The sequence below is a fragment of the Prionailurus viverrinus genome, chromosome D4 (assembly GCF_022837055.1).
Source record: "Prionailurus viverrinus isolate Anna chromosome D4, UM_Priviv_1.0, whole genome shotgun sequence".
Lineage (NCBI taxonomy): Eukaryota > Metazoa > Chordata > Mammalia > Carnivora > Felidae > Prionailurus > Prionailurus viverrinus.
This window is the reverse complement of record NC_062573.1, coordinates 37,580,174-37,608,025: the sequence shown is the minus strand read 5'-3', so window position 1 is coordinate 37,608,025 and position 27,852 is coordinate 37,580,174. Positions and strand designations below refer to the sequence as shown.

Here is a 27,852-nt window from a genome sequence, read left to right as displayed (position 1 = left end):
GTTTTTAGCCATTCTAATAGGTATGTAGTAGTATCTCATTGTGATTTGAATTACAATTTCCCTAATTCTGCATGCTTTTTTGCCATCCATATGTCTTCTTTGGTGTAGTGTCTCAAATCCTGTGCCCATTAAAACAAAAAAATGAGTTGTTTTCTTACTGATGAGTTTTGAAAGTTTTTTTAATGCATTCTGGATACAAGTTGTTTGTCAGATACGTGATTTGCAAATATCTTCTCCCAGCTGTAGTTTGTCTTCTTATTTTAACATTATCATTTATGGACCAAAGTTTAAAATTTTTGTAAAATCTAATTTGTCCATTTTTTCTTTATGGATCACACTTTTGGTGTCATAGCTAACAACTCATGACATAAGACCAACATCATGAAGATTTTTCTCCTGTGTCTTAAAATTTTCATATTTTTACATTTTATGCAATTTATTTTCAATCAGTTTTTGTTTTAAGGTTCGAGGTTTTAGTTCAGGGCTCAGTTATTTTGCATATTGATGCCCAATTGTTGCAACCCTATTTGTTGAAAAGACCAACCTCTTGTCTCTGAATTGTTGAAAGATACATTTTTGATGTGAAATGGTGTCATATGAGTAAAGTTTAATTGTTAATGGGTTTTGAGGCCCGTCTGCTTAAATTTGAATCTCAGTTTTACCACTAATTACCTGTGTGACAATGACCAAGTACTTAACCTTCCTCTGCCTTCATCTCCTTTTCTGGAAAACAAAGATATAGTACCTACTCCATAAGATTGCTATGATGATTATTATGAAGAATACACTTAAAGCAGGGCCTGTCATATAATAAATGATGAATGAGGGTTAGCTTTTGTGTAACTTTACAGTTATTGTAGATATTACAAACATGTCCTACAAATGCATTTCCAAGAAAATACAAAATATTGCAACCACTTTGTCTTCAACCTACAAATTGGCTATGTGTGTTTCTTCATCGGTGAATTGCCACTAATTTTACTTTTTATAAAATTTACTTATATATCATATATATTAACTCTTCAGGTTTTACATGTAACAATGTCTTTTTCTGTTAGAGTGTCGGAACTTTAAGTTTTACTCCCTAACCTCTGGGGAGCGGGTAGGCACTGGAGGTTGAATCAGCTAATAGTCAATGACTTTGGCAATCATGGATATGTGATGAACCCTCTATAAAAACCCAAAAGGACTGAGTTCAGAAAGCGTCTGGATCCTGAAGAGAGCATGGAAGCTCCTGGCCCTTTCTCCATACCTTTCCCTAGGTACCTCTTCATCTGGCTGTTGATTTATATCATCATGTCTTTTATCGTATCCTTTAATAAACTGGTAATTGTGTTTCTCTGAGTTCTGTGAGCCACTCTAGCAAATTAAAAGAACCTAAGGAGGTCCTGGGGACCTGTGATTTCTAGTAAGTCAGTCAGGAGTACAACAGCTGGCACCTCAAGTCCAAGGAGGAGGGTTTTGGAGCCTCCAGTCTGTAGCCCAATGGAGATGTGCAGATGACAGCCTGGACTTGTGACTACTCTCCCAAATGGGGAGGGGGATGGGTAGTGGGCAGTTTTACAGGACTGAGCCCTTACTCTGTGGAATCCGATGCTGTCTCCAGGTGCATAATGACAGAATTGGATTGAATCTCAGACACCTTGTTGGTGTCCAAGAATTGCTTGGTGTGGTATGTTGGGGAACCCCTCCCCCCACTTTGGAATTGGGTCCAGGAACCCAAAAAGGGTTGGTGTCAATAGACCTATAAATGGAATATAAATACCTTTCTTCACTAGTATTATAAGAAGTCAGGTGTACAAAGTTTATAAATTACCTAGCATTAGTACCTATTAAGTAGTGTGTGGTAAAGAGTGCTAGCTTTTGTCCCTGCGTGGTATAATCTGAGGCCTGCTGGTGAGGCTAACCCTCTTCCTTTGTTGGTCTTCTTGTAGAGACCGTCACGATCCTGGACTTTTTCCATTACAGACTCATTTCTTTGATTTGCTTTTCTAATAATTCTCAGTGGGTTGTCACTTTAGGCTCTTCTTGATTATTCTCTTTTTTGTGCAAGCAAATCAATCAAATTGGCTTCTCAATCGGGAGATGGAGATCAGGGCATGGGGGAGTTAAAGAGTTTTGTTTAATTCTGTCTTGGAAGATATAGCTATTTGGTTGTAGAAGTAGATACACCCACCTTTGGGCAGCATAAGGGTGGAAGGGAACTTGGCAGGTGATTGAATCTGGATGAGAGCCAGAGAGAAAAGGTGGTCTGGCACCAAATGTGGATTCCTCTCACACCAGACTCATTTCCTGGCACTGGATGAACATGGTCAAATTAGAGAGCACTCTTCTCTTGGGGTGAAGTGGACAGGAAAGATGGTAAGACAGCATTGTAAGGCGGGGGCGGGGGGCATTTGCGAGGTGATCAAATTTCATTTCCGGATATTCCTAATCTCTCTGTCCTGTATCCTTTCCAGATTTTTGGCTGCCTCTCCTCAGTGTCTTTCCTCCCTTGCCCCAGTTTCTACCAAGCTCCAGGATTTTCCAGGTACTATCCTGCCAGATTTGTAAACATTTCAAAATCCCTCACATCAAAGATGTGTCCATTGGGGCGCCTGGGTGGCGCAGTCGGTTAAGTGTCCAACTTCAGCCAGGTCACGATCTTGCGGTCCGTGAGTTCGAGCCCCGCGTCAAGCTCTGGGCTGGTGGCTCAGAGCCTGGAGCCTGTTTCTGATTCTGTGTCTCCCTCTCTCTCTGCCCCTCCCCCATTCATGCTGTGTCTCTCTCTGTCCCAAAAATAAATAAACGTTGAAAAAAAAAATTAAAAAAAAAAAAAAAAAAAGATGTGTCCATTTACACTGACAGCTACCCCCAGTGAGAGAAAGGGCGCTGGAGAGAAATCAGCACTTGCGGCCTGGCTTTTCTGCTGTCTTTGATGTGACCCTTGAACACTCTCTTTTCCTTGGGTCTCAGTTTACTCTGTATACATTGTGAGGCTTGAACCAGGGAATCTCAGAAGTCCCTTCCAGTTTAAACAAGCCTTGATTTGGTGGTATGATGCTTCCTCTACCACTGCCTTACAGAATAGAGTTTGCATTTAAGTGCACATATGTGCTTGATAATTAGTGAAGTCTCACTTTGCAGACGTTCTGCCTATTCCCTGAAAATAAGAAGTTTCCTGCCAACTGAATGATGCTCAACTTTAAACATTTTTTTTTCAATTTTTTTTTAACATTTATCTATTTTCAAGAGACAGAGAGAGACACAGTACGAGGGGGGAGGTGCAGAGAGAGAGGGAGACACAGAATCCGAAGCAGGCTCCAGGCTCTGAGCTGTCAGCATAGAGCTCAACATGGGGCTCCAATCCAACAGTGAGATTGTGACCTGAGCTGAAGTCGGATACTTAACTGACTGAGCCACCCAGGCACCCCCCCCACCTTTTTTTGACTAATGCTAACTAGAACATGTGTTATTTATCCTGGATAGAAAATTTCTGGTGTTCTAAGATGGGGAAAGGATGCCATTTCCTCCAGGAGACAGACAAGGACTCTATTTGGCTGCGAAGCAGGGATGGGAAACAGCCATGCCCTTTGGGTAAACTGGCTTGGCACAGCTCATGGGTGAGAACAGTTTGTTGTTCGACACAGCCTATTCACATCAGGAATGTCCTTGTCTAACTCCAAAGTCCCAATTACACAATAAAATAACTTCCTTTAGTTATTTCCAGTCTTGTGCATTTTGCTATCTTCTCGTTAATTATCCAATACCTTCTTTTTTTTTTTAATTTTTTTAACGTTTATTTATTTTTGAGACAGAGAGAGACAGAACATGAACAGGGGAGGGGCAGAGAGAGAGGGAGACACAGAATCTGAAGCAGGCTCCAGGCTCTGAGCTGGCAGCACAGAGCCCGACAATTTATCCAATACCTTCTTAAGGAAACTTGAGGATGAAGTTATTGCTCAGACAGTTACTACATACATAAAAAGATCATGGAGACCAAAAAGAGATTGAAGTGTTGGAAGTATGCCTGGGAATTGGATTTCTTCAGAGGAGACAAAAAGCAGAGAGGATACTGAAAATACTTTAACATAGACATCTAGAAATGGCCCTAGTAGTTCTTAGGATCCAATAAAAAGAAACTAATGCTAACTTTAGGGTAGACTTAAGAAAGAACATTCTAGAAGCGAGTCTTATTAAACACTTATTCATTCTTAAAACCCTGCTCCATAGTTTCCCTTTTGGGGAAAACTTTTCTGTCTTCTCATATCCCTTTTGCTTTGCCTGGGTAAGTGGAACTCTCCTTCTGGCCAAATGTCACTTCCTGAGGGAGCTTTGCCTGGTCCTCAAACCCTTCCTCTACTCCAGCCAAGTCTGATTAAGTTCACCATTATGCTATCCCATAGCACCTTGTAATTCTCTCTCACAGTATTTATCATGGTTCCAGTGTTATATTTATGTATGTGCTTAATTTCTCACATCTGTCTTTCACATTTGCCTGTAAACTACATGAGGATTGAGATTATCTGTTTTATTCATTGTTGGATCTCCAAGTACAGCACAAGGGAGGTGCTCGGTAAGTTTGTTTAGTGGATGGGTGGACAAAGAAATAATGAGAAGTTTTTAAACTATAGAGAATTTTCCTTTTTTGGACAGCATTAAAAAAATAAACAAACAACAGAAGTAAAGTAAAATCCAAATGATTCCACCAAATATCTTGGATAGTCTGTGGGTTGTCTCAGCTTCTTTGGCTGTTAGCTAATCCCCTTGATACCAGAAATGCTTTTGGCTAAGGTAGTACTCACTGACATTTTAAATATTTGGAAGTTTAAGATATCTACTGCTATTACAAAGGTGAGACATTCAAGAACACTTCAGAAAGGTTTTAAATGTAGTCAATATCAAACTTCCAGGAAATCATACAGATAGTTTTTCTGAAGACATGTTATCTTATTCCAAACACATATCAGTGAAACTACCAATACCACAATTTTAAGGTGATAAGCACAAGAAAATGACTTCAGTATGCAGTAATTTAACCTAGTTTGTACGCTTAGCCTGTCAGCAGGGAGCTGGGTTAATTAGAACTTCACCGTCTGCAGCAGTACTAACTTGAATGTGGGAAGAGAGGCTAATTAGAATAAGCATGTTTTGCTGCATTGGGATGTATTTGCATTGATAATCATATTTAATGTTTCATTTGATTGTAAGAGGAGAAGTAGTTAAAAGTGATGGCCTTGGAGGTTTTATGTTTTTATTTTAGCAAAACCATTTTTCTCCCAAATAAAAGCTTATGTGAAGGGTAAATGTAAAAAAACAGGTAAAAGTTAAAAGTCTCTTTGAGAGTGTGTATGTGTGTTAATTTCTCCTCCACCGGTCTCAGAAACTTCTGGAACATTTTAGAGAATGAGAACTCCTTGAAATACAGTTTGAAAAATAGCTCGGTCTCTACTTTCTAATTCATTAAAGTTCTGGGGAGCCTGGGTGGTTCAGTCTGTTGAGTGTCCGACTTCGGCTCAGGTCATGATCTCATAGTTCGTGAGTTCGAGCCCTGCGTTGGGCTCTGTGCTGACAGCTCTGAACCTGGAGCCTGCTTCACATTCTGTGTCTCCCTCTCTCTGCCCCTTCCCTGCTCATGCTCTATCTCTCTTTGTCTCTCAAAAAAATGAATAAGCGTTAAAAAAAATTTAAAAAAAAATTAAGTTCTATCATATGGATGTTGATTTAGGTCCATAATCCTTTTTATGACCATTTTTTTACTTTTTTGTTATTATTTTTAAATTTTAATTCCCAGTGTAGTCAGCATGCTGTGTTGTATTAGTTTCAGGCGTACAATATAGCTATTCAGCAATTCCACATATGACTCAGTGCTGTCATCAAGGTAAGTGTACTCTTGATTCCCTTCACCTATTTCATCCATGGTCCCACCCATCTCCCCTCTGGTAACCATCTGTTTGTTCCCTATAATGAAGAGCCTGTTTTTTGTTTTGTGTCTTTTTTCCCCCTTCAATCATTTGTTTCTTAAATTCCACACATGAGTGAAATTATAAGGTATTTGTCTTTCTCTGACTGGCTTTCTTCACTGAGCATTATACTCTCTAGTTGGATCCCTGTTGTTGCAAATGGCAAGATTTCACTCTTTTTGATGGCTGAGTAATATTCCATTTATATAGAGTAAAACCTTGGTTTGTGAGCATAATTCGTTCCAAAAACATGCCTGTAATCCAAAGCACTTGTATATCAAAGCAAATTCCATAACCCAAAAAAATATTCATATAAAAATGATTACAATACTGTAATATAATACAAAATAATAAAGCAAATACAAAATATGACAAAAAATAAGTTAACCTGCACTACCTTTGAAAACCTTCATGGCTGGTGTGAGGGAGACAAGAGAGAGGAGGGTTATTGTGTCGGAAGAATTTCACTATCACTAATGGAATCACTGCTGGCTCAATTGAATTTTTTTCTGCGTACAATGGGGGCCATTGTATACGCTCGCACAATGTTGACTACAGTAAAGAATTAATAAACTCTTGTCATATACTGCATTTAATGTAACTGGCAATAAGGCAGCAGAAGAAAGGGTCCGTATCTGCAGGCAGCCTGACCTAGAATGAAGCAAAGCATTCTTAAGCTTCCTCTTGTATGGAAAAGCAAAGGACTGTCCACAGGTGCTTAGAAATGACAAAAAATACACGAGATCCAGTTGTGGACACCTTCCAACATTTTGAAAAATCCCAAATTTCTGCCAAACACCGTGGCCTGAGATTGAGCATCTGAGCATGGGAGATGATCACCCATAAGCCCTCAGAGAGAGAGAGAGAGAATAACCATTGGCTCAGTTGTGATCATGTTATGTTTGGCATCATGTGCTATTCATATTGCAAAGCATCATTTGTTTATCAAATTAAAATTTATTAGAAATGTTTGCTCATCTTGCAGAACACTTACAGAGCAAGTTACTCACAATCCAAGGTTTTACTGTATACACCACATCTTCTTTGCCCATTCATCAGTCTATGGGCCCTTGGGCTGTTTCCGTAATTTGGCGGTTGTAGGTAATGCTGCTATAAACATCAGGGTGCCTATATTCCTTTGAATTAGTGTTTTTGTATTCTTAGGGTAAATACCCAGTAGTGCAACTACTAAATCATAGAGTAGTTCTTTTTAAAAATGTTTTGAGGAAACTCTGTATTATCTTCCACAGTGGCTGCACCAGTTTGTATTCCCAGCAACAGTGCACAAGTGTTTCTTTTTCCCACATTCTCATCAATACTTGTTATTTCTTGAGATTTTTATATTAGCCCCTCTGACAGGTGTGAGGAGATATCTCATTGTGGTTTTGATTTGTATTTCTCTGAGGATAGGTGATGTTGCACATCTTATCATGTGTCTGTTGGTCACCTGTATGTCTTTGGAGAAACATCTGTTCATGTCTTCTGCTCATTTTTTACTTGGATTATTATGATTTCTTGGTGTTGAGTTGTATAAATTCTTTATATGTTTTGGATACTAACTCTTTATCTGATAGGTCATTCGCAAATATCTTCTCCTATTCCATCTTTTAATTTTGTTAGTTGTTGGCTTTGCTGTGCAGAGCTTTTTTATTTTAGTGTAATCCTAGCAGTTTATTTTTGCTTTTGTTTCACTAGCGTCAGGAGACATATCTAAAAAGAGGCTGTTATGGCCAGTATCAGAAGAATTACTGCTTATGTTCTCTTACTGGATTTTTATGGTTTCAGGTCTCACATTCAGGTCCTTAATGCATTTTGAATTTATTTTTGTGTGTGGTATAAGAAAGTGGTCCAGTTTCATTCATGCACGTTGCTGTCCAGTTTTCCCAGCACCATTTGTTGAAGAGACTGTCAGACTGTCTTTTTCCCATGGCATATTCTTGCCTTCTTTGTTGAAGATTAATTGACCACATAATTGGGGTTTATTTCTGGGCTTTCTATTCTGTTCCATTGATCTATGCATCTATTTTTCTGTGACCGTTTTTAAATAAAAATACTTCTATTCCTTGGTTTTTGAGGTATTATTCAGAGCAATGTTGAATGAGAAAATCGAAGTGCAATTTTCAGTGTACCACATGCAATTTAATAAGCAAATGTTACTGTGAAAGATTAGATGATGGGCTGTATAGCACACCAAAAATACAATGAGCAAAATGACATTTTAGGATGTTGTTATGTCTCCACTGTGATGGATGATCATTTGTGAACTTGGCGGATGCCATGTCATGATGGAAGGTAAATAAGACACATTTTAGGCAAATATGGAGAAGTGTTTGCAAGGTCTTTGCTAAGGAAAAATAGTACCAATCCCCAGAATATAAAAGCTGTGTGAAATTCAACATGCAGACTTAGTTACAGCAAACTTAGCCTTGATGATAGAAGTGTAATGAACTAAGTACTAAATCTGAGCAGAGCCCTTCAGACTAGGCTCGTGGCAAAATAGCTCCACAGTGGTCCCCAGCAGGACTTAGAGAAGACCGTGCTGTGATGGAGGAAAAGATGTGAGGCACGGTTGCTGATATTGGTGTGAGCTCAGATGGGGGTCTGTCTTTTGGCCATTTTTCTGAGGAAAATATCCCTATTAGCAGATTCCTCTGTGGCACCAGCTATGAGACTGTAGTCACACCTTTCAGTGTCACTGGCTGAACTCTTTCAGGAAGCCACAGGCCACAGATGTACCCATTGCATTCGGGCCCCTGCTCCATTATTCTCTTTGAGAGGCAAAGTGTGGGGGGCGCCTGCGTGGCTCCGTTGGTTAAGTGTCTGACTTGGTTTTGGCTCAGGTCGTGATCTCACGGTTGGGTTCATAGGATTGAGCCCCACATCGGTCTCTGTGCTGACCGTGTGGAGTCTGCTTGGGATTCTCTCTCTCTCCCTCTCTCTCCCTCTGCCTCTGTCTCACTTGTTTGTGTGTGCGTGCATGCACACCCCGCCCCCTCAAAATAAATTAAAACCCCCCAAAAAGCAATAATTTGAAACAAAAAGAAAGGTTAAGTGTGGCTATTGTTCTTCTCTCTGTTCTTAAATTTTTTTAAACCCATGTTTTTCCCTCTGGCATTGTGGAATGACATCACATTTCCTATTAGTCCAAAAAAGAGAGAAAGAGAGAATGCATTATTTGGATGAAATCCAAGGAGATTTGGGGTAGATGTGGGGACCACTGATGAGAGACATATATATTTCTGTGGCTCTTGAATCCCTCCCAAATGTATCTTTTTAAGGCTAGAGGAATAACTTACTTTTTACATTTAATTTTTATGTGTAGGTATTATTCCAATGGTTCAAAAGCAGCATATATAAGTACATGGTGAGAAACCTCCCTCTTACCCTGTCCCCCAACTACCCCACTCTCCTCTAATGGATCCCTCTTGTTCTCAGTTTCATGTGTCACCTTCCAGAATTTCTTCAGGCATACACAGACAAGTACAAATATGTGCTCTTGTTTTGGGAAAACTAAAGATTTTTAAGATGCATCCCAGGAATCTGGTAGTTATTTCTTCTCATTTCCAAAGCTCATATACAAAATCCTTGTGATACTTTATTGTAAATGCCATAACAAAGGACAGAGAGCTCACTGGTGGGTGAGGGCTTCCTGTCCCTGGCATGCTGAGTAAGGGTAGGAAAGCATTGCCAAGTCTGGACGCTCGTAGTACACAATCTCCCTTTCTGTCACTCAAAGTAGAGGGAGAGAGCTGGGAGGAACAAAAGGGAAAAGAAACCAGATCCATACCCAGAAACAATCTACAGATGAAGTGTGGCTGTCTCTTCAAATCAACTGCTTTCTCTCTTATTTCCTAAAGTCATTAAATAAACCACAGCCAGTGCCAGTGCAGTTCAGTGAGTTCAGAGCAGATCCCTCCGTCTTGGCAAGCCACCCAACTGGTCCTAGAAATGGGGCTGGATTGAACTGGAGCTGAAAGAATTATAGTGTTTCCTTCCTCTGATGACTCTCTCGGGGGACATGCCTGGAATGAGTGAGCGCAGGAGATGAGGTGGTGTTCCCCCAGAGGCACAGCTGGATGTATGTGTGGAAGTGGGGGCTGTGCTCCAGTGTTACATTTAGAGGCTGTAATTCCACTGCTAGTTTTCCTAGCTTATCCTCTCTTACAACATTTTCCTTATCCCAACCACTGTCTCTTCTCTGGAGATCTTAAAGTTACCATTGAGGCTTGACGCAACATAGATGCTACAGGGTCAGGCTTGGAAACTCATTCTAGGTGAGGTTTTCTCCCTCAGTGCCATGTACTGAGTTAACATTTACATTAAGACTTCACTTTGGCATTCTTCCTAATTGATGAGATAAAAGTCTAAGTCCTAACTGAATTATTCTGAGAACATCACTGCATGCACCCAACATTGGCGGTTGCCATTAGAAAAAATTGTATGAGGACTTCGTGGCAGATGTAATGCTTACCATAGGCAGATGCTAAAAAAGTTCTCATAAATGGACACCAGTCAGCTCCCATTACTCTGCAATCATTGATAACCTCTCTGTGGCATTTTCTAAAAATCGTAGCATTTGCTTTTTAAACTCCATTAATTCTCAAAACAGCCTTTTACGTATGGGCAAGAAGGTCAGTTTAGACTCAGAAGAGTACTTTCACTTTTAACCTTACTATTCTAGAAGTGGGAATGGTGAACTTGAATCAGACAGATCTGGAATAAAATTTGCCCATCCATCCATCCATCCATCCACTCACCCACCCACTAATCCAGCAAATGCTTAGTAACCCTTTACATAAGGGACCTAGGCAGGGTATTCCTATATATGTCAATGTGAACAAAATGGCTTCAATCCTTGTATTCATGGAACTTACCATCTAAGAGAAGAGAAAGTAAATAAAATAGTCCCAGAGTGTGGTAACCATTATGCGGGAAACAAACAGGAGGCCGTTTAGAGGGTAACAGGATGAGAGTGTACAGATAGTGTAGATCAAGTAGGTAGGGAAGCCATCTGTGAGAAAGGTGTTTAGGAAGAGGCTCCAAGGGTGAGCAGAAGTTAGCCATGCAAGGAGCGGAGCCAGTTGCAGAGATCAGCATGTGCAAAGTCTTTGAGGTAGGAGAGGGCATAGTGTATCTAAGGAACTGAAAGATCTATGGGAGTTTGAATTCTAGCTAGGACTTCAGTAGCTGTGGAAGACAGAATTTCCACTCAATCCTTTGAGCCTTCATTTCCTCATATTGAAATGTCAGATAATGGTGCACACGTCACAGGGTTGTTGGGAGAATTTAATGGGTATTAAAGGAAATAACATGTAGTCTACTTGAATCGCTTGACATCTTCACAAAGGTCTCTGAGACCCCAGTTGGTCCTTGGCACCCAATGTGATTGACCTGTCCAGCCTCCTGATCATTGTATGTAGACTTGGGGACCAACCATCACGTGCACCAGAACATCCTCCATCCCTAGTTTTTCACACTCAGCGAGAGGAGAGAATGGGCACAGATTTCATTTGTTCATCTTAAAAACTTTGGACATCAAAAGAGAAGTAGGGGAGGGAAAGAAGAGGAGGGACAGAGAGTGAAAAGAAAGGATTTTATTTTCTAAAATGTGCTTCATTATTTATGGAATAACTATTAAAGACCAGATAGGATTTCTTAACTACATTTGGAGAGGGTTGAGGTTTGGACATAGGTGTTCAGAAAACAATAAAGAGAGCTGAAATAGTGGTCATTGTATGTAGCAGACACAGTACTTAGTAAGTTTTATACTTTATCTCCTTTAATCTTCACACGAATCCTGTAAGATGGGTCTTATTAGCCTTGTTTTAAAGATGAAGTGAATGAAGCTCAGATAGAAAGGTGGACTTCGCTCAGTTTCTGTCTTGTGGGACTTAATATGGAATTGGACAAGTCTTTGGTAACAACGAGAGTCTATAAAGTTAGCATGCTGTGTGTAGAGTTGATATATTTTTTAGAATGCTTTATTGTGGCAGTACCACACTATCATTAATTTTTTACTTTATTTAATTTGTTTTGAAAGGAAGAGCAGATACCCGTGTGAGCAGGGGAGGTGCAGAGGGAGAGAGAGAGAGAGAGAGAAAGACAGTCTTGAGCAGGCTCCACGTCTAGCATGGAACCTGATGTGGGGCTTGATCTAATGACCATGAGATCATGTCCTGAGATGAAATCAAGAGTTGACTGCTTAACTGGGCCACCCGGGTGCCCCTATCATTAATTTTTAATAATGATAATTATTAATTATCATTAATAATGACAATAATGCTATTATGAATTTATCTCAACTCAACGAGCATTTGCTGAATTCTTAACTAATGTCCCAGACGCTTTAGTGGGTGGAGATTTGTAACACACAGCTTTGTCTTGGGGATGGAGAATAACTGATAGTTCATTGTAGTTAGGGTGTGCAGTGGAGCAGGACTGGTGAGTAGTGTCTGAGTGATGGTCACAGTAAAGAGTTTTGGATCTTGTCCTATGGAAGAGTAGCATTAGAAAGACTGCTCCCTAGCTATTTTTGGACAGGGCTTTGTAAAAATCAGTTCATCTGTGGGGCCATGGTAATAACCTTCCTCATAGATTATGTGCTTTCTTTTTAGGAACAGTGGACAGTGCCATGGACCTGATCTTGATCAATTCCCTACCTCTCGTGTCTGATGCGGAAACATCCCTCACCTGCATTGCCACTGGATGGCGCCCCCATGAGCCCATCACCATAGGAAGGGACTTTGAAGCCTTAATGAACCAGCACCAGGATCCACTGGAAGTTACTCAAGATGTGACCAGAGAATGGGCTAAAAAAGTCGTTTGGAAGAGAGAAAAGGCTAGTGAAATCAATGGTGCATATTTCTGTGAAGGGCGAGTTCGAGGAGAAGCAATAAGGATACGGACCATGAAGATGCGCCAGCAAGGTAACATGCCCCTTAGTCGTGGGCAGGTGAGGTGTGCTGAGACTCACACACAACTTTTGTTTTGGCAGTTGCTCACTCAGAGACTGGGCATGAGCTGTGTGAGTGTGGAGCTTGAAGACCTTGTCTGCCTCGTTCCAGGCATTGCTTGTCTTTGATACATGTATAGCACTAGAGATAAAAGAGACTGGCCAGTCCACTTCTTGCACATTCAGCCCCTCCACTAGACACTGTGCCTAGGTCATGAGATGAACTATATTATATTTTGTACTAAGAGCTTCATGACCCTTATGGAGATCTGAACAGGTTACATGTATGTAATAGAAAATCACAGTTATGGAGACAACTAACTGTCCGTCCAAAATATTGGCCCTTTTGAGCTTTCTCATTGAGTTTTCATTTGATTCTTTGTTTTGCTTGCCCCTGAGTATTCTTAACAGAAGTGAATGTTTTCAGGGGAAAGTGTGGTAGAGATAAGAAATTTTAAGGGGAAGCATCTATCAATAACTCAGCTTCATTGGTGACTTAATGTATCAGTTTTCTGGTGCCACAGTAATGCTGTGTGTCACATGACCTCAAACCGCAGTGACATACAACAGCAAGCACATATAGCTTATGAGTGTAAGTCAGCGGGGCTGATAGGTGGCTCTGCCATTCTCGAGTGGGCTTTCCCACACATGGATGTTGGCTGCCTGTAGGCTTATTATGCTGGCGTTGGCTGAGCCAGCCTGGCTCTTTTCCATGTGTCTGTTATCCTTTTGCAGGCTAACCTATGTATATTCTCACAGAGATGGCACAAGAGCCAGCGAAGAAAGGGAAACACACAAGGCTTCTTGAAACCCAGTCTCAGTAGTATAATACTCTCACTTCTGTCTCATTTTTTATTGCCCAAAGAAAGTCAAACAGCTGAACTTAAAGTCAGAATGGATGGGCATCACACAACAAAATGGCAAAGATTATGGTGACAGGGAGGGATGAAGAACTGAGGCCCTTTTTGCAGGCGGTATACTGTTCTTGGAAAGAGACCATGATTTAATTTTGAAAGTTGAATAACCACACTTAGCTCACAGAACACCAGAGCTTTGAAGGGAGATGTCGAGGGCCTTTTGCAAAGGGCGCAGGGGGGGCTGGGGGCCAGGGGGGAAGGGGGGTCATGTATAACTCTTTGCTACCACTCCCCAAGGCAGTGATGTGATAGAGACTTTCTCCCAAGATACAAGTGGCTCTAAGCTAAATCTTTAGGCCGATCCTGATGGCAGTTGGAGGAGACAGTGTTGTGAACATTATTTAATGATTCTATTTTACCCCAGGGCTCCCAGGCCTGGCCAGGCAGGTAGACTTCTGGTATCTTGGTGCTGCCTGCTGGGAAGATGGTACAGAATTCCAGCAGAGATGACCTTTCCTTGTTCTGACTCAAATGATCTGGCCACTCAGTCATCAGCCCTTTTTACTGGGCTGGTCATACCTTTTAGTGAAGGAGTCCTTTCCAAATTGATGTCATCATAACCACAGGACTGTGGCCTGCGAATGTGTCATTTCATGAGATAATGACTGTGTGAACTCTTCGGGGTTTGATTTGTAATCATAAAACTGATCCAGATAAATAACACACTTCTACACATTTCTCTTATTGGCAGGTGGTTGTTGTTGTTGTTGTTGTTGTTTTGTTTTTTGTTTTTGTTTGTTTTTTTTTTTTATATAGGAGTCTGCATTATTTTAGACCAGTGTTTCTCAACACTGAATGTGCTTATAAATTTCCCATAGGTCTTGGTAAAATGCATACTCTGGTTCAGTAGGTCCTTGAGGAGAGTCCTGAGATCATACATGTCTAACAATGCCCCTGGTGATCAGGTGCCTCTGGGCTGTGGACCACACTTCCAGTAGCAAGGGAGGATAATTAGCCCCTAGCTGGGGTCCACCTGAAAACATTTCTTTGAATTTGCTAACATTGGTAATTAGAAGATTTGAAGGCAGCAAGCTCATTTTCAAGTCAAAAATGATAAAATTGCTATTCATGACAAATGAAGGAAAAGGTTTTCTTAGCAAAACTGCAATGTTCACCTTTAGATGACACAAGGGTGAGTGGGAAAAGTGCACAGCAGACATTCCCAGGAAGGCAGCTCTCCGCTGAGGGGAGAGAGTTTGAACAAAGGGATGTGAGGTGTGCCAAAGCTATCATGGCTAAAAAGTCAACTCTATTATTTTTTGCCTGTGTTATTCGGGATTTGACCTGTGTAAAGAGTTATGTCTCTTTGCTGATAATTCCCCATTCTGAATGAAGATAATCTGAGATTTGTCCCCAGTGGCTTCATAGGAATGAAATATGAAGTGCTGCTGTGCTCTTTCCGGGCTGGCTTGGGGCTGAACTTGACAGTGTAGAAAGAAGAACCTGTAGAGAGTATTAAATCAGAACGTTGGGAGTCAAAGACCAATGACTGTTCCAAACTGACATTCAAGGCCAGCACAGGTAAAGGAGAACTTAAATTCAGTTACATGAGGTAAAAGCAGACTTGATAATGTGGAGATGATGCCTTTTAGGCTCCTTTCCCCTGACTTTTAATTCCATTGCCACCATTTATCAGCTCTGTGGCCTTGGGCAAGTTACTTAGCACCTATTGGTCTCTTTTTTCATCATTTGTGTAACGAGCACACTAACAATACCTTCAAAACTGTATTCAGTTTTAAATAAGGTATCTACCAAAAGCCAGTTCCCACGAGTGCATTCATATTAAGATTTGATCGACACCACAGATGTGTTGCTAAAAGCTTGGGTGACATGAAACATTGTAGAATAAGTTACATAATAACAATAGCAGTTTGTAAATGTTGGGAATGGAATTTGAAGCCAAGTGATCCGACTGCAGAGCCTGTGTGGATGACCACCGCAAGACCCTCGGTATATCCCTCCCACTTACTGTGAACCGCCCTCCCCGATTCCGAACACTTGTTGGGAACAGAACAGTTCCAATGGAAACCCTGCAAAGCAGCCCAGGGCACAGTGAAGGTAGTTTGGGTGGGTTTGAGCTTGGCTGTGCAACTAAATGGTACCATGAAGGCAAGTTACTTCACTGAAATCATGTTTCCTCCTTTGAAAAATATCACCAGGATAGAGATTTTTCCCTGTACATTTGAGGATCAAATGAGAAGACCACCAACCTATCTGGCTCATTGTAAACGTTCAATAATTATCATAGTGTCCTGGAATAAGCAATAATTGAGACTATTTTCTACTCAGTTATGGAAAAAATTGAATACCATTCATTAACATAATCGGTATACAAAATTTATACAAAACAGAAAAATAGGTAGTACTTTCTTTCCTGCATTCATTTTTTTAATGTTTATTTATTTGTTTTTGAGAGAGAGAAAGAGGGTGTGTGCACAAGAGGGGGAGGGGCAGAGAGAAGGAGAGAAAGAGTCCCAAGCTGTGGGTTTGCGTCCCCACGATCTGTGAGATCATGACCTGAGCTGAAATCATGAGTCAGATGCCTAACTGTGACTGAGCCACCCAGGTGCCCCCTTTCCTACGTTGTAATAACAACATCTCAGGGTGGTGAAAGGATTCTGTATCTTTTACCGACCATCCAGTAGCTGAAATATGGTGTGAGGAAAGTGATATCCTTTATGTGAATCAGGAAAACCTCTACAACGGTGTCTTCATGGTACTATTAATTCCCTAGTAACACATAATGGGATCTCAGAGGTGTCTACCCAGGGACACAGCAGGATAGGATAAACATGTATCCCTGCTTGCTGCTGACTCGTGCATCTGGGGAGGAAGTGGAAAATCCATTTGAGATGTGCCAAAACATGCTTAATTTGGCTCGCACACTCCACATGGCCAAACTGTTTTTTATCAATGGCATCATGCAAAAAAAAAAAAAAAAAAAAAAATCAAAAGCAATTTGTTCAAACCTCCCTGGTGATTTCATTTGGGGGTCGGGAGGTATAAATGAAGTTTGAAATATTTTCACATGCAAGCGGCTGTCTCAGAGTTTTCCATCAGGAGGAAACACAGGTTATTTCCTTCCTATTTTCATTCGAGAAATAACTTTAAGAACATCAGACCTTCCAAACACAATTTGTGAAGTTGACAGAGAAGAGCCATTTGTATCTAAATAACACAAATGAATGTGTTAAAAGCCTAAAGAAAATAGGAACATTTGAAATCCGACCCATTCATTTATTCTTTCATTCCACGAGTATTCTTAGGTGTCTCTTTGTGTCACACATGGGAGGTACAGCGATGGTAGCATGTCCTGAGTGTTTACCCACCTGACATTCCCCCAGCAGCTTTATATACATTACTGTGTAATTAAGTCTTTACCAAACGTGTATCTGGTGCTGATTATTATGACCCTGTATTAATAGATGAGACCTTTGGCTATTGTAACTTAGATGCATTCACACACCTAGTATCCACTGTTGGACCTAGGAAGGATAACCCAGGCTGATCCCAGAAGCCAGGCCCTAACCAACGCCCTGTGCTGCCTTCCAGACGTGCCCTTGTGTCCAGGAGGGTTCAGTCTAACAGGGCAGCTGTGCTGTTGGGCCTGGAAGGGGAAAGTGCAGGGCATTTGGAGAACAGCCTTGGGGCACTTGCCCTGGGTCCCAGGGCGGGGAGTAAGGCCCCTGGAGAAAGGGACATCTACATGGAGACTGAAGAGGAGTGGGACTTGGTGAGACACAGGGAAAAGGCAGGAGCAGAGGAGGGAGGAAGCTCATAACTTGCCTGGGAGTGGTCACGTGGTCCACTGCAGCCTGAACATAGTTCACAATGGCTGCAGTTAAGAGCTAAGGCTGTGGGACTGGAATAAGAGGAGTGTGGAGAGCGGGTGTGGTTCAACAAGTGGGGGCGTCTTGAGATTGTGTCTCAACTTTAACTCTTACTGTCAGGAGGCCTGGAGTAAGGGACTAAGTCACTCTTAATGCCATCTCCCACATGGGTAGACACCGGATACAACATCTTCACAGCACTGTCGCAAAATTGCACAAAATAATAATGGACATGAAACTACCCTTAGTCTAACATGAACGGAGGTACCCAAAATTGAACTCAATTATTTTACATCCCTGAGAAGCCTCTTTGTTTATAACTGTTACTATCATCGATTCTCTTCTCCACCCCTTAAGGAAAAAGTGGATCATGTTCTTAGTTAAGTTCTGTTAGTTAATTAGCCCATCTAAATCATGTTACTCAAGTCATTTTTGAACCCAGGTCCTAGCAATCTCATTTTTAAATGAGGTAATAGGACTTCACAGCCTTTTGAGTGCTAACGTTATATAACCTAGGAGAGGCTTCCAGAGCTGAGTTACCTAGTTCAAACCCTGACTCTCCCATGAAATTGCTGTGTGATTTTAGACAAGTTACTTAGCCTCTCTGTACTTTAATTTCCTCATTTGTAAAATAAGGATAATTGTAGTAACTATCTGATAGAGGTATTATGAAAATTAACTATGTGTGAAGTGCTTAGAAAAAGTAGTGCCTGATAGTAGGCACTATTATTTATTTATTTTAAATCCAAGTTAGTTAACATATAGTGTAATAATGGTTTCAGGAGTAGAATTTAGTGATTCATCTCTTATATATAATACCCGGTGCTCATACCAACAAGTGCCCTCCTTAATGCCCATCACCCATTTAGCCCATCCCCCTACCCACCTCCCCTCCAGCAACCCTCTGTTTGTTCTTTTTAGTTAAGAGTCCCTTATGGTTTGCTTCCCTTTCTCTTTTTATCTTGTTTTTCCTCCCTTTCCCCTATGTTCATCTATTTTGTCTCTTAAGTTCCACGTATGAGTGAAATCATATATTTATCTTTCTCTGACTGACTTATTTCCCTTAGCATAATACATTGTAGTTTCATCCACAGTGTTGCAAATGGCAAGATTTCATTCTTTTTCATTGCCAAGTAGTATTCCAGTGTGTGTATATAAGGAAATGTAGTGCCTGGTAGTAGGCACTGTTGAAAGGTGCTTACGGCTTTCACGGTACAGTCAAGTCACATGACATTAGTCTGTGTGTACTGTGTGCAAGCTGGGCTCCTGCATCATCAGAGTACAGCATGGAAGGTTGTAGACCCCTTTATTAGTACCCGGCAGAGAACAATCAACCTCGAGCCAGGAATGCAGGACGTGGCAGGTTGGACAGCAGTGGAACTCTGCTATGATTGTTTCTACCTAAGGAAACAGGAGCTTAAAAGGCACAAGGTCTGTAATGATAAAAATCCACAGAGTGGGGATGGGGTGGGGAAGAAAAGCCCCATTGGAGTGGAGCCTCGGGGAATCTCTATTCCTTTTCAGAATACAATGCTGAGTGAGAAGTCTGGGGTTAGCTAAACAGTCTTCACACAAAGGGGCAGAAAATATAAACAAACCACTTAGAAAGGAACAACAGCATGAAATGGTCAGAAAAGATTCTCACAGGCGCCCAGGGTCATGTCTCAGAGAGCAGGAGCTGCTGCTGTTAGCATTGCTCATGGACGAATCTTGTCAGAGTGAGGGGGCGCCTGTCAAGTCCCCCTGCCAGTTCCTGCGTAGCTGATCCTTGTCAGTACCAGTGAGCAAGCTGCCACTCATGTCCATCCTGCACAGCTCAGCACGGCAGTGTTGCTGTTGGTTTATATTTGGGCAGGATACTGGCCTCTTCTAAGTACCCACGGGTTTGGCATCCATTATTTAATATTCCTAACAACCTTTCAAAGTAAATACTTTGGGGGCGCCTGGGTGGGTGGCTCAGTCGGTTAAGTGTCCAACTTCGGCTCAGGTCATGATCTCGTGGTTCACAAGTTTGAGCCCCACGTGGGGCTCTGTGCTGACAGCTCCAAGCCTGGAGCCTGCTTCAGATTATGTATCTCCATCTCTCTCTGCCCTTCCCCTGCTTGCACCCTGTCTCTGTCTCTCTCAAAAGTGGATAAACATTAAAAAATAAACAAAGTAAATACTTCTACTTCCAAATTACAGACAAGTAAGCAGAGATGTTCACAGGTTAAGTAACTTATTCAAAGGGTCTAGTAACTGGCAGAGGGTGGCTTCAAGCCCAGGACTGTCCTCTTCCAGAGCTCATGGTGCCCTTTGATCTATACCATTCTCCCTCTAAGTTTGCCCCATGTCACCGTGTCATTGCCTGCACCAAAGGCATTTATGTGGGTGTCCTGGCAGGGCATCAGGCCTGGGTCAGCAGGCACAGAGGAGAATGGGCAGCTGGACCAAAAGCTGAGACCTTCTGAGTATAGTTCAAGGCATCTTCTGCCCTCACAGGGTAGCTCTCCAAGCCCATGGTGTGCATAGTACTGAATCAGCCTCTCTCAAGCTACCTGTCTGAAAACCACAGAAGAGGCAGGAAGGAAGGCTGATTTACCCGGTGGTCCTCAGCAGGCTTGGTCCTCGGCTGAAACTCCATAGCTCTCAAAACCTTAGGGTATAGGGTGTTTTGCTATTGATTTCTAATTTATGTGCCTCCTGGTCAGAGAATTTGTTCTATAGGATATTGTGTCTTTTTATTTATAGAGATGTGCTTTGTGGTTTAATAAGGGAGGCAATATGCCTGAACGTATGCTCACATAGCTGGGTATGGGGATCCATGAATAGCCAACAGATCTTTAATTGTGTTATTCAGATTTTCTTTTTTTTTTTTTTTTTGTCTTTAGTAATTTTTGGTCTGTTTGTTGAATCGGCTTCTGAAGGTTTCTACTATGCTTGTGGATTTGTCAGTTTCTTTCATTCTGTCAGTTTCTGTTTCATGGATTTTGAAGCACTGTTGTTATAGATGCTTATACAAGTTCAGGATTGCTCTTTCATTTTTTTTAGAAGTTTATTTATTTATTTTGAGAGAGAGAGGGAGAGAGCATCCCAAGCAGGCTCTGTGCTGTCAGCGTGGAGCCCGACGTGGGGCTCGATCCCACAAACCATGAGATCATGACCTGAGCTGAAATAAGAGTAAGACATTGAACTGACTGAGCTACCCGGGTGCCTCCCATTTTTCAGTCATTATGTAAAGATCATATTTATCCCTAAAATTTTGTTTTGCCTTGAAAGTAAATGATGTTTTCCTGATATAAATATTGTAATACCAGCTTATTTCAAATAGTGTAAGTCTGGTGTCTATTTTTCTCACCCTTATTCTCAATTTTATGTGTCATTACATTTAATGTGTAGCTCATGAAAAAAATAGATATTTTAATTCATTCTGAGATTCTCTGGCTTTTGATGTATATTTGGCATAATCTATATTTTCTTTATGCTGTGATTTTTATTTGGACTTATTCCTCTCCTTTTAGGTCTTTTTATTTCCATTCTCTCCTGCCCTCCATGTTTAGGAAAGTTATAGATTCTTTTTATTTATTTATTTTTTATTTTAAAGTGAGAGAGAGAGAGATTGTACAAGCTGGGGAGAGAGGCAGAGGGAGAAAGAGAATCTTAAGCAGGTTCCACACTCAGTGTGGAGTCCCACATGGGGCTCAATCCCATGACCCTGGAATCGTGACCTAAACCAAAGTCAAGAGTCAGACACTCAACCAACTGAGCCAGGCAAGTGCCCCAGAAAGTTATATATTCTGATTATCTTCTCCTAGTGGTGATCCTTAAATTTTAAAAATTGGCTTAACTTGTATGTCAGTTATAGCTCAATAAAGCTGAAAATTTTAAAAATTGGCTTACCTTAATAGAGACTAAAATTAATCACACCTCCATTCCTGTAATTGTGGCTCTCTGTAGATTATGGTGTAAATTAAGGGAATTCAGAAACTGTTGTGGCTGGAAGAATGTTAGAACATGTTACTCACACGTCTTGTCCAATAAACCAAGAGACTCGGGCACTGTTATGTTCTAAGGCTGACACAAAGACAGATGTTTCCAAAATGGTTTTATAAGCCAAATATGCAGTAGCTTCCCCAGTGTCCTTCCAGTACTGCCCAGTCCCATAACTGTGTTAGTATATGTGTGTGTGTGTGTGTGTGTGTGTGTGTATATATTTATATAGTAATGTATATCTAATTATGCATTTATAATTATGTAACAAACATATAATTATATATATATGTATGTGTATGTGTGTGTATACTGGGTCCCATCATTGCCTTAGTGTTCAATATTCCATTATTTACACCATTAGTAATAAGTCCAGCATGATGCTAATTCCATTTGAGAAATGCTTAGGGCATTCTAAAGCAATTAGAATTATCTGGATCCCCACAATGGAAAAGGACCACCACCCAGAAGGGACAAGTCGTTTGGCAAATGTTTAACCATTTCTATTCCTCTCCACTCTGAGAAAACTTGGTAGGGATTGGAGAAGGATGGCTGATTCATCGTTTTAGTTTATGGTTAATCTCAGGTCTTAGTTTGATAACACATATTAATCAGCATAAAGTCCTTTTCTCCCCCAATAGTTGTATGGGAAAAAATGTGTATATATAGGTGGTGTGTACATTCTTACAGTTTTACAGAGAAAATGACTGTTACTTTCATCATATTCTTCAAAACCTTAGTGAAGTTTGAAACCCATTAGTTGTCATTGTCTTTTAGATCCTACACTTGAGCTGACTCCTGGCAAACGCTCGCCCTCATCTTCTGAATTCGTAGTTCAGTTGCTCCTGGAGAAAGTGTGTCCCCTCATCTCACTTGTTTGTTTTCTCTCTTTTAAAAGCTTCCTTCCTACCAGCTACTTTAACCATGACTGTGGACAGGGGAGATAACGTGAACATATCTTTCAAAAAGGTGTTGATTAGAGAAGAAGATGCAGTGATTTACAAAAATGGTGAGTATGTGTTTTGTTTCCTTCCAGCACCATGATGTGAGACATCAGATAACGCAAAATATGTTGTTGGATCATTACCCTGGTACAGTCTGGTGGGCAGATGTTTGAAGTAAAGCGCTATGATGCAAGCCCATTGAATTTTATTAAAGAAGCTCTAATAGGCAGTGTGGTTGGTTGCTTCATCAAGCAAAGTACAGATTCATATACATATATGAATGTACATACATTTTGTATTTATGAATGTGTAATATGGAATTGTGAATGTACAATAAAACCCATCATGATGTGATAAGTGAGGTCCCAAATCCAGCCATGTAAAATGTGAGCTTGTTTGATTGAGAGGTTAAGGAGATGACCAGGCTGAGACTGGGAAGCCAACTGGCAATGGTTCTGGGAGTCCAACTGTGCTGTACAAATCTGTCCAGGTCCAACTATGGGTTTGGCACCACCTGGTGGCAGTTGCCGGACCCAGGTGAAATATTGATGGGGACTATTCTGAGTCCTATGGATGGATGGGACTTCCAGATTGGTGTAGTGATTCTAGGTATTTATCTCCTGGTTACTTGGTTAGTTGGCAGGGGTACCTTTGCCCGTTCATCTCTCCCTGCAGAAGATAAGGACTTTAGCTTTACCTCTGTCTTCGTATGTTTGGTGGTAGATTGCGTAGACTAAACTGTCTGTTCTCTCACCGTACCTTTCTCACTTTTTGGGAGAGCATTGAATAGCTCAGCCTTTTCATTCTTCTCCTACATCCACTATGCTAGAGCACATTTTCTGTATCCAGTCAGGGAGAGCTGATGAAGTGGAGAGGCCAGATGGGGAGACAGGAGTGTCAGCGTGTGACCCACTGTTCTCCACCTTTCTCCCTTCACCAGGTTCCTTCATCCACTCAGTGCCCCGGCACGAAGTACCTGATATTTTAGAAGTGCATCTGCCTCATGCTCAGCCCCAGGATGCTGGAGTGTACTCAGCCAGGTACATAGGAGGAAACCTCTTCACCTCGGCCTTCACCAGGCTGATAGTCCGGAGTAAGTGATTGAGAGGCCACAGTCTGTGATGATTTGGTTTTTAGGATTTTTAGTTACAAGTAACAGAAGCTGACTCTGGCTACTTAAGCAAAAACCAGGGATTGGTTGAAAGTATATTAAGGACTCTTAAAAATTGGTAGAACAGCTGACAAGCAAGTTTCCAGAAAAGATAGGCCCCAGGGAGGATCTGGGGCCCAGCATTGGTGGGGGCAGATGGACTTTCTCTCTAGGATGCTACTCTTAGCCTAACTGTGCTTCAGCAATGTTTCTTTTACTTCCAAAGTTTGAATTCCCAGGGTAAAGAATCAGACTGGCCTAACATATGCTAGATGTCTACTGGCCTAGACCAATGAACTATAGTCAAGTGCGGAACCACTTATCACAGTGTGGGCCCTAGGAACTCCCACTTGAATAGCAGCATCATTCCATAGGAAGGGGGAATCACAGTGAGTTCGGCAGTCTCCCTGAAAGGTATCTGCTACGTGGGGAGGAAATGGGTCTTCTAGGTAGGTCTAATATGTAAACATTAAGTCTCCTATAAATCCCACACTTTCCAGATCATGTAACACTCAAATGGGATTTCTGTTTTCATGTTTGAAAAATGTGCATGAAGTAAAACTAGTAAAAGCTCCCCCACCCTCTTACAACTACCAAAGTGGGGAGTAACCATCCACCATTAGTTTTTATAAGAGATTGATTTATAGAGAGAAAAACTTGCCTTGAATTTTCCCGGCTCTGCCAAGCCTTCATGCTCTTAAATACCCAGGCCTAAGTATTTGGGCCACTCTGTCATTCTAATGATCGGAATCTCTAACTCATCAACAGTTTTGCTTTTGCTTTGCATTATATTCATTTATTCATTCGTTTGTTCAACAAATGTGTATTGATCATAACTCTGTGTCCAGCATTGTGTTGGTATGAAAATACAAGGATAATACGATGAATCCCTGTCCCCTCGGAATGGTAGTAGAAGTATGAAAAGTGTGGTTCATCTGGTTTGGTCAAGTGAAATCTGCTTTTATCCCACTGCTCTCATGGAGAGTCCAAATGGCAAAAGCACAGTTTATCTTCATTTCATTTAGATGTACCAGCAGTACTCAGAGTCTGAGGTATGTAGGCACATTTTCTAGCAATATCAGAAACATCAGATGTTGACATATGGTAAAAGACTTAACTTTCTTTTTCTTATGTTTTTAAAATTTATTTATTCTGAGAGAGAGAGTGAACGTGCAAGTGGGGGAGGGGAAGAGAGAGAGAGAGAAAGGTGGGGTGGGGCTGGCAGAATTCCAAGCAGGCTCCGTGGTTGTCAGTGCAGAGCCCAACCTGAGACTTGATCACAAACCTCAAAATCATGACCTGAGCCGAAAACCAGGAGTCGGACGCTTAATCGACTGAGTCACCCAGGTGCCCCTAACATTTTTTTTTAATGTGAAAACAAACACAACTTAATGTAGACTAGAATTTGAAACTCACCTGATTTTTAAAGATAAAGTGAAAGATTTCAAACACATTTTGATCTCTAGCTTATACCTTGAGATTGCTAGGAACACATGTTCATTCCTTTGCTGTTTTTAGGAGTATTTTGGTGGAAATATTTGAGAAGCATGGCTAATATCTAAAATCGTTCTAAGAAAGTTTGAATTAGGCTACAACCCATCCCATTTAAGAGTATTTTTCCCCAGTATGATTTATTTGATATTTTAAGAAATGATGTACAGGGGTGCCTCAGTCAGTTGAGCGTCCAACCTCAGCTCAGGTCATGATCTCACACTCCATGAGTTTGAGTCCTGTGTTGGGCTCTGTGCTCACAGCTCGGAGCCTGGAGCCTGCTTTGGATTCTGTGTCTTCCTCTCTCTCTGCCCCTCCCCTGCTCATGCTCTGTCTCTCTCTGTCTCAAAAATAAATAAAGACATGAAAAAAATTTAAAAAAAAAAAGAAAAGAAATGAGGTATAGCCAAAGGCATTTGTCCATTTCTCATAACTGTAGGGTGTCTCTCTAGGACGAATTGAAACCTAGGAATAATCAGTGCATAAAGACTTCATGTTAAAAATCACACTGGTTATATCTATAGGATTTCTCTCCAATATAAATTCTCTCTCTGATAAAAGATCTCTCACAACCATTGAGTTTATAGGATTTCTCTCTGTATGCATGAGTATTTGGTTTCCTGAAATATAAAACCTCAGGGTGTTTGAAGAAAATCATAGAAGCCTGATTGCATACTTGTTGCTCATCAACAAACTCTTTACCTGGCTTCTTCATCCCCAAGAGGTCACCCCAAGTCTTTCCCCAATCTTTATTCTTTCACCCTTGCCAGGATTAGGGGAGAAGCTGGGACAGGTCTATAGAGAAGTATATAGTTAGAGACATAGTTTAATATAAGAGGAAGCCCACTATCATCTCCATAGGCTGCCATCATTAGTTTTCAACATGTGCAGATAACGTGTGGTCTGGCTCTCAAGAAATCACTAATCGTGCAGAAGTATTTTTCCCTTTATATATTAAGGCATGTAAATATTAGCTTTTAGACATTTTTTAGCTTTATCTATTAAGTGGAAGTCTGTAAGAAAGGGTCTGGGTAGACAGTCTTCCTGCTTATTTCAGAGAAAATACTGATAACCAGGAGTTCTTGCCAAAGCAGTTATAAAGTTACATCAGCTGTAGGCACAGGTCCAAGCTTACCACCGTGAGACTAATATTCAGGGATAAAGACACTAGTTGCTTTCAGATGAGAAATTAAATTCCTGACCACAAAGGGTCATCCAAATCCCCCTGAGTTTTTTCCCTTACATCAGAAGGTGTCCTTGGATGTAATTAACCATCGAAAATCACCTGGTGCGATTTTCCATGAAAAAGAATCTAGAAGCATTTTACCATTCTTGTATTTTAGGTTCTGTGTGTCTTGCTTCACTTCTTGAATGTTCTTGAAAAACTAGGTGAATGCTACTAGCTTCTGCTTGCTTTTTTAGCTGACTCTTTGCTCTACGTACTTTAGACTGGAGGTTTTCACACTCTGGCATGCATTATCTGGAGGACTTGGTAAATATGGTTGCTAGACCACCTCCAGGGTTCTCATTCATTAGGTCATGGATGGGGAGTACGTTTGAGGTTGGCATCTCCAGCAGATTTCCAGGTACTGGAGAAGCTGTTGGTCAGGGATCACACTTTGAAAACCATTGCTCTATCTCTAACCATTCCCGCAGCTCTTGAACATGCCAGGCTTTCCACCCCTATCTTGCTTTTGCTCGGAACACACTCTGCAGCCTGTCTTCTTGGCTAATTACGTGGTTCTGCAGATTCAACTCACACATACCTCCTCTGGGAAGCCTTCCTGTGTATCCTCTTACATCCCCAAGACAGGATTAGATACTCCTTGTCTTTATTTTGATCCTTATTTCCTGTTTCCATGTCTGTTTTTCATATAAGACCATTAACTTTTAGAGAGCAAAGATTATCTTCATTTACCTGTGTCCACTAAAATGACTGACAGGTCGTGGGTGCCCAGTAAATGTTGGCTGAGTTAATGTGCTCTACTCACCAGAACCTTGTTTTCCTTGAAAGGATGTGAAGCTCAGAAGTGGGGACCTGAATGCAACCGCATCTGCACTGTTTGTATGAACAACGGTATCTGCCATGAGGATACAGGAGAATGCATTTGCCCACCTGGGTTTATGGGGAGGACATGTGAGAAGGGTAAGTCAAGAGTACTTGCTGAGTAAGTTGTAGATTTCAAAAGCCGTCATTGCTGGATTTAGAATTCGAACCCTGGACACAATTGGGAACAGAAACTGAATGGCTTGTGTTAGGCCATATGGTAACTTGGTGTGAATTGGAAAAAGGTATCCTTTCCTAGAGGTGCTTGATCGCCGGCCACTGAAAAGCTGTCCATGCCACAGCTGAGATTGGCTCATTTTCCATATTCACAAGTCTAGGAGAGACCCTTTAAAAGAAGACTCCTACATTCCAAGGGGTTGACTGTTTGACTGTGAGTCCTCTTTTCCTTCCCCTTCAAGCTTGTGAACTGCACACATTCGGCAGAACTTGTAAAGAAAGGTGTAGTGGACCGGAGGGATGCAAGTCGTATGTGTTCTGTCTCCCAGACCCCTACGGGTGTTCCTGTGCCACAGGGTGGCAGGGTCTGCAGTGCAATGAAGGTACGTACCAGTCACACCCCTGAACAGAGAAAGTTCTAGCAGGTATACCA

General features: G+C 41.3%; 1 protein-coding gene across 3 annotated transcripts in view; it reads left to right on the top strand.

Annotated features, from left to right (window-relative positions):
• TEK (TEK receptor tyrosine kinase) overlaps window positions 1-27,852 on the top strand; it is a 109,266-nt gene that overhangs the window by 34,531 nt on the left and 46,883 nt on the right. For all 3 annotated transcript variants that reach the window (XM_047830123.1, XM_047830122.1, XM_047830120.1), the window contains exons 3-7: window positions 12,557-12,868; window positions 22,509-22,619; window positions 23,495-23,647; window positions 27,210-27,341; window positions 27,662-27,802. In XM_047830123.1, coding sequence (XP_047686079.1) covers window positions 12,557-12,868; window positions 22,509-22,619; window positions 23,495-23,647; window positions 27,210-27,341; window positions 27,662-27,802 — 849 coding nt within the window. The remainder of the gene's footprint in view (window positions 1-12,556; window positions 12,869-22,508; window positions 22,620-23,494; window positions 23,648-27,209; window positions 27,342-27,661; window positions 27,803-27,852) is intronic.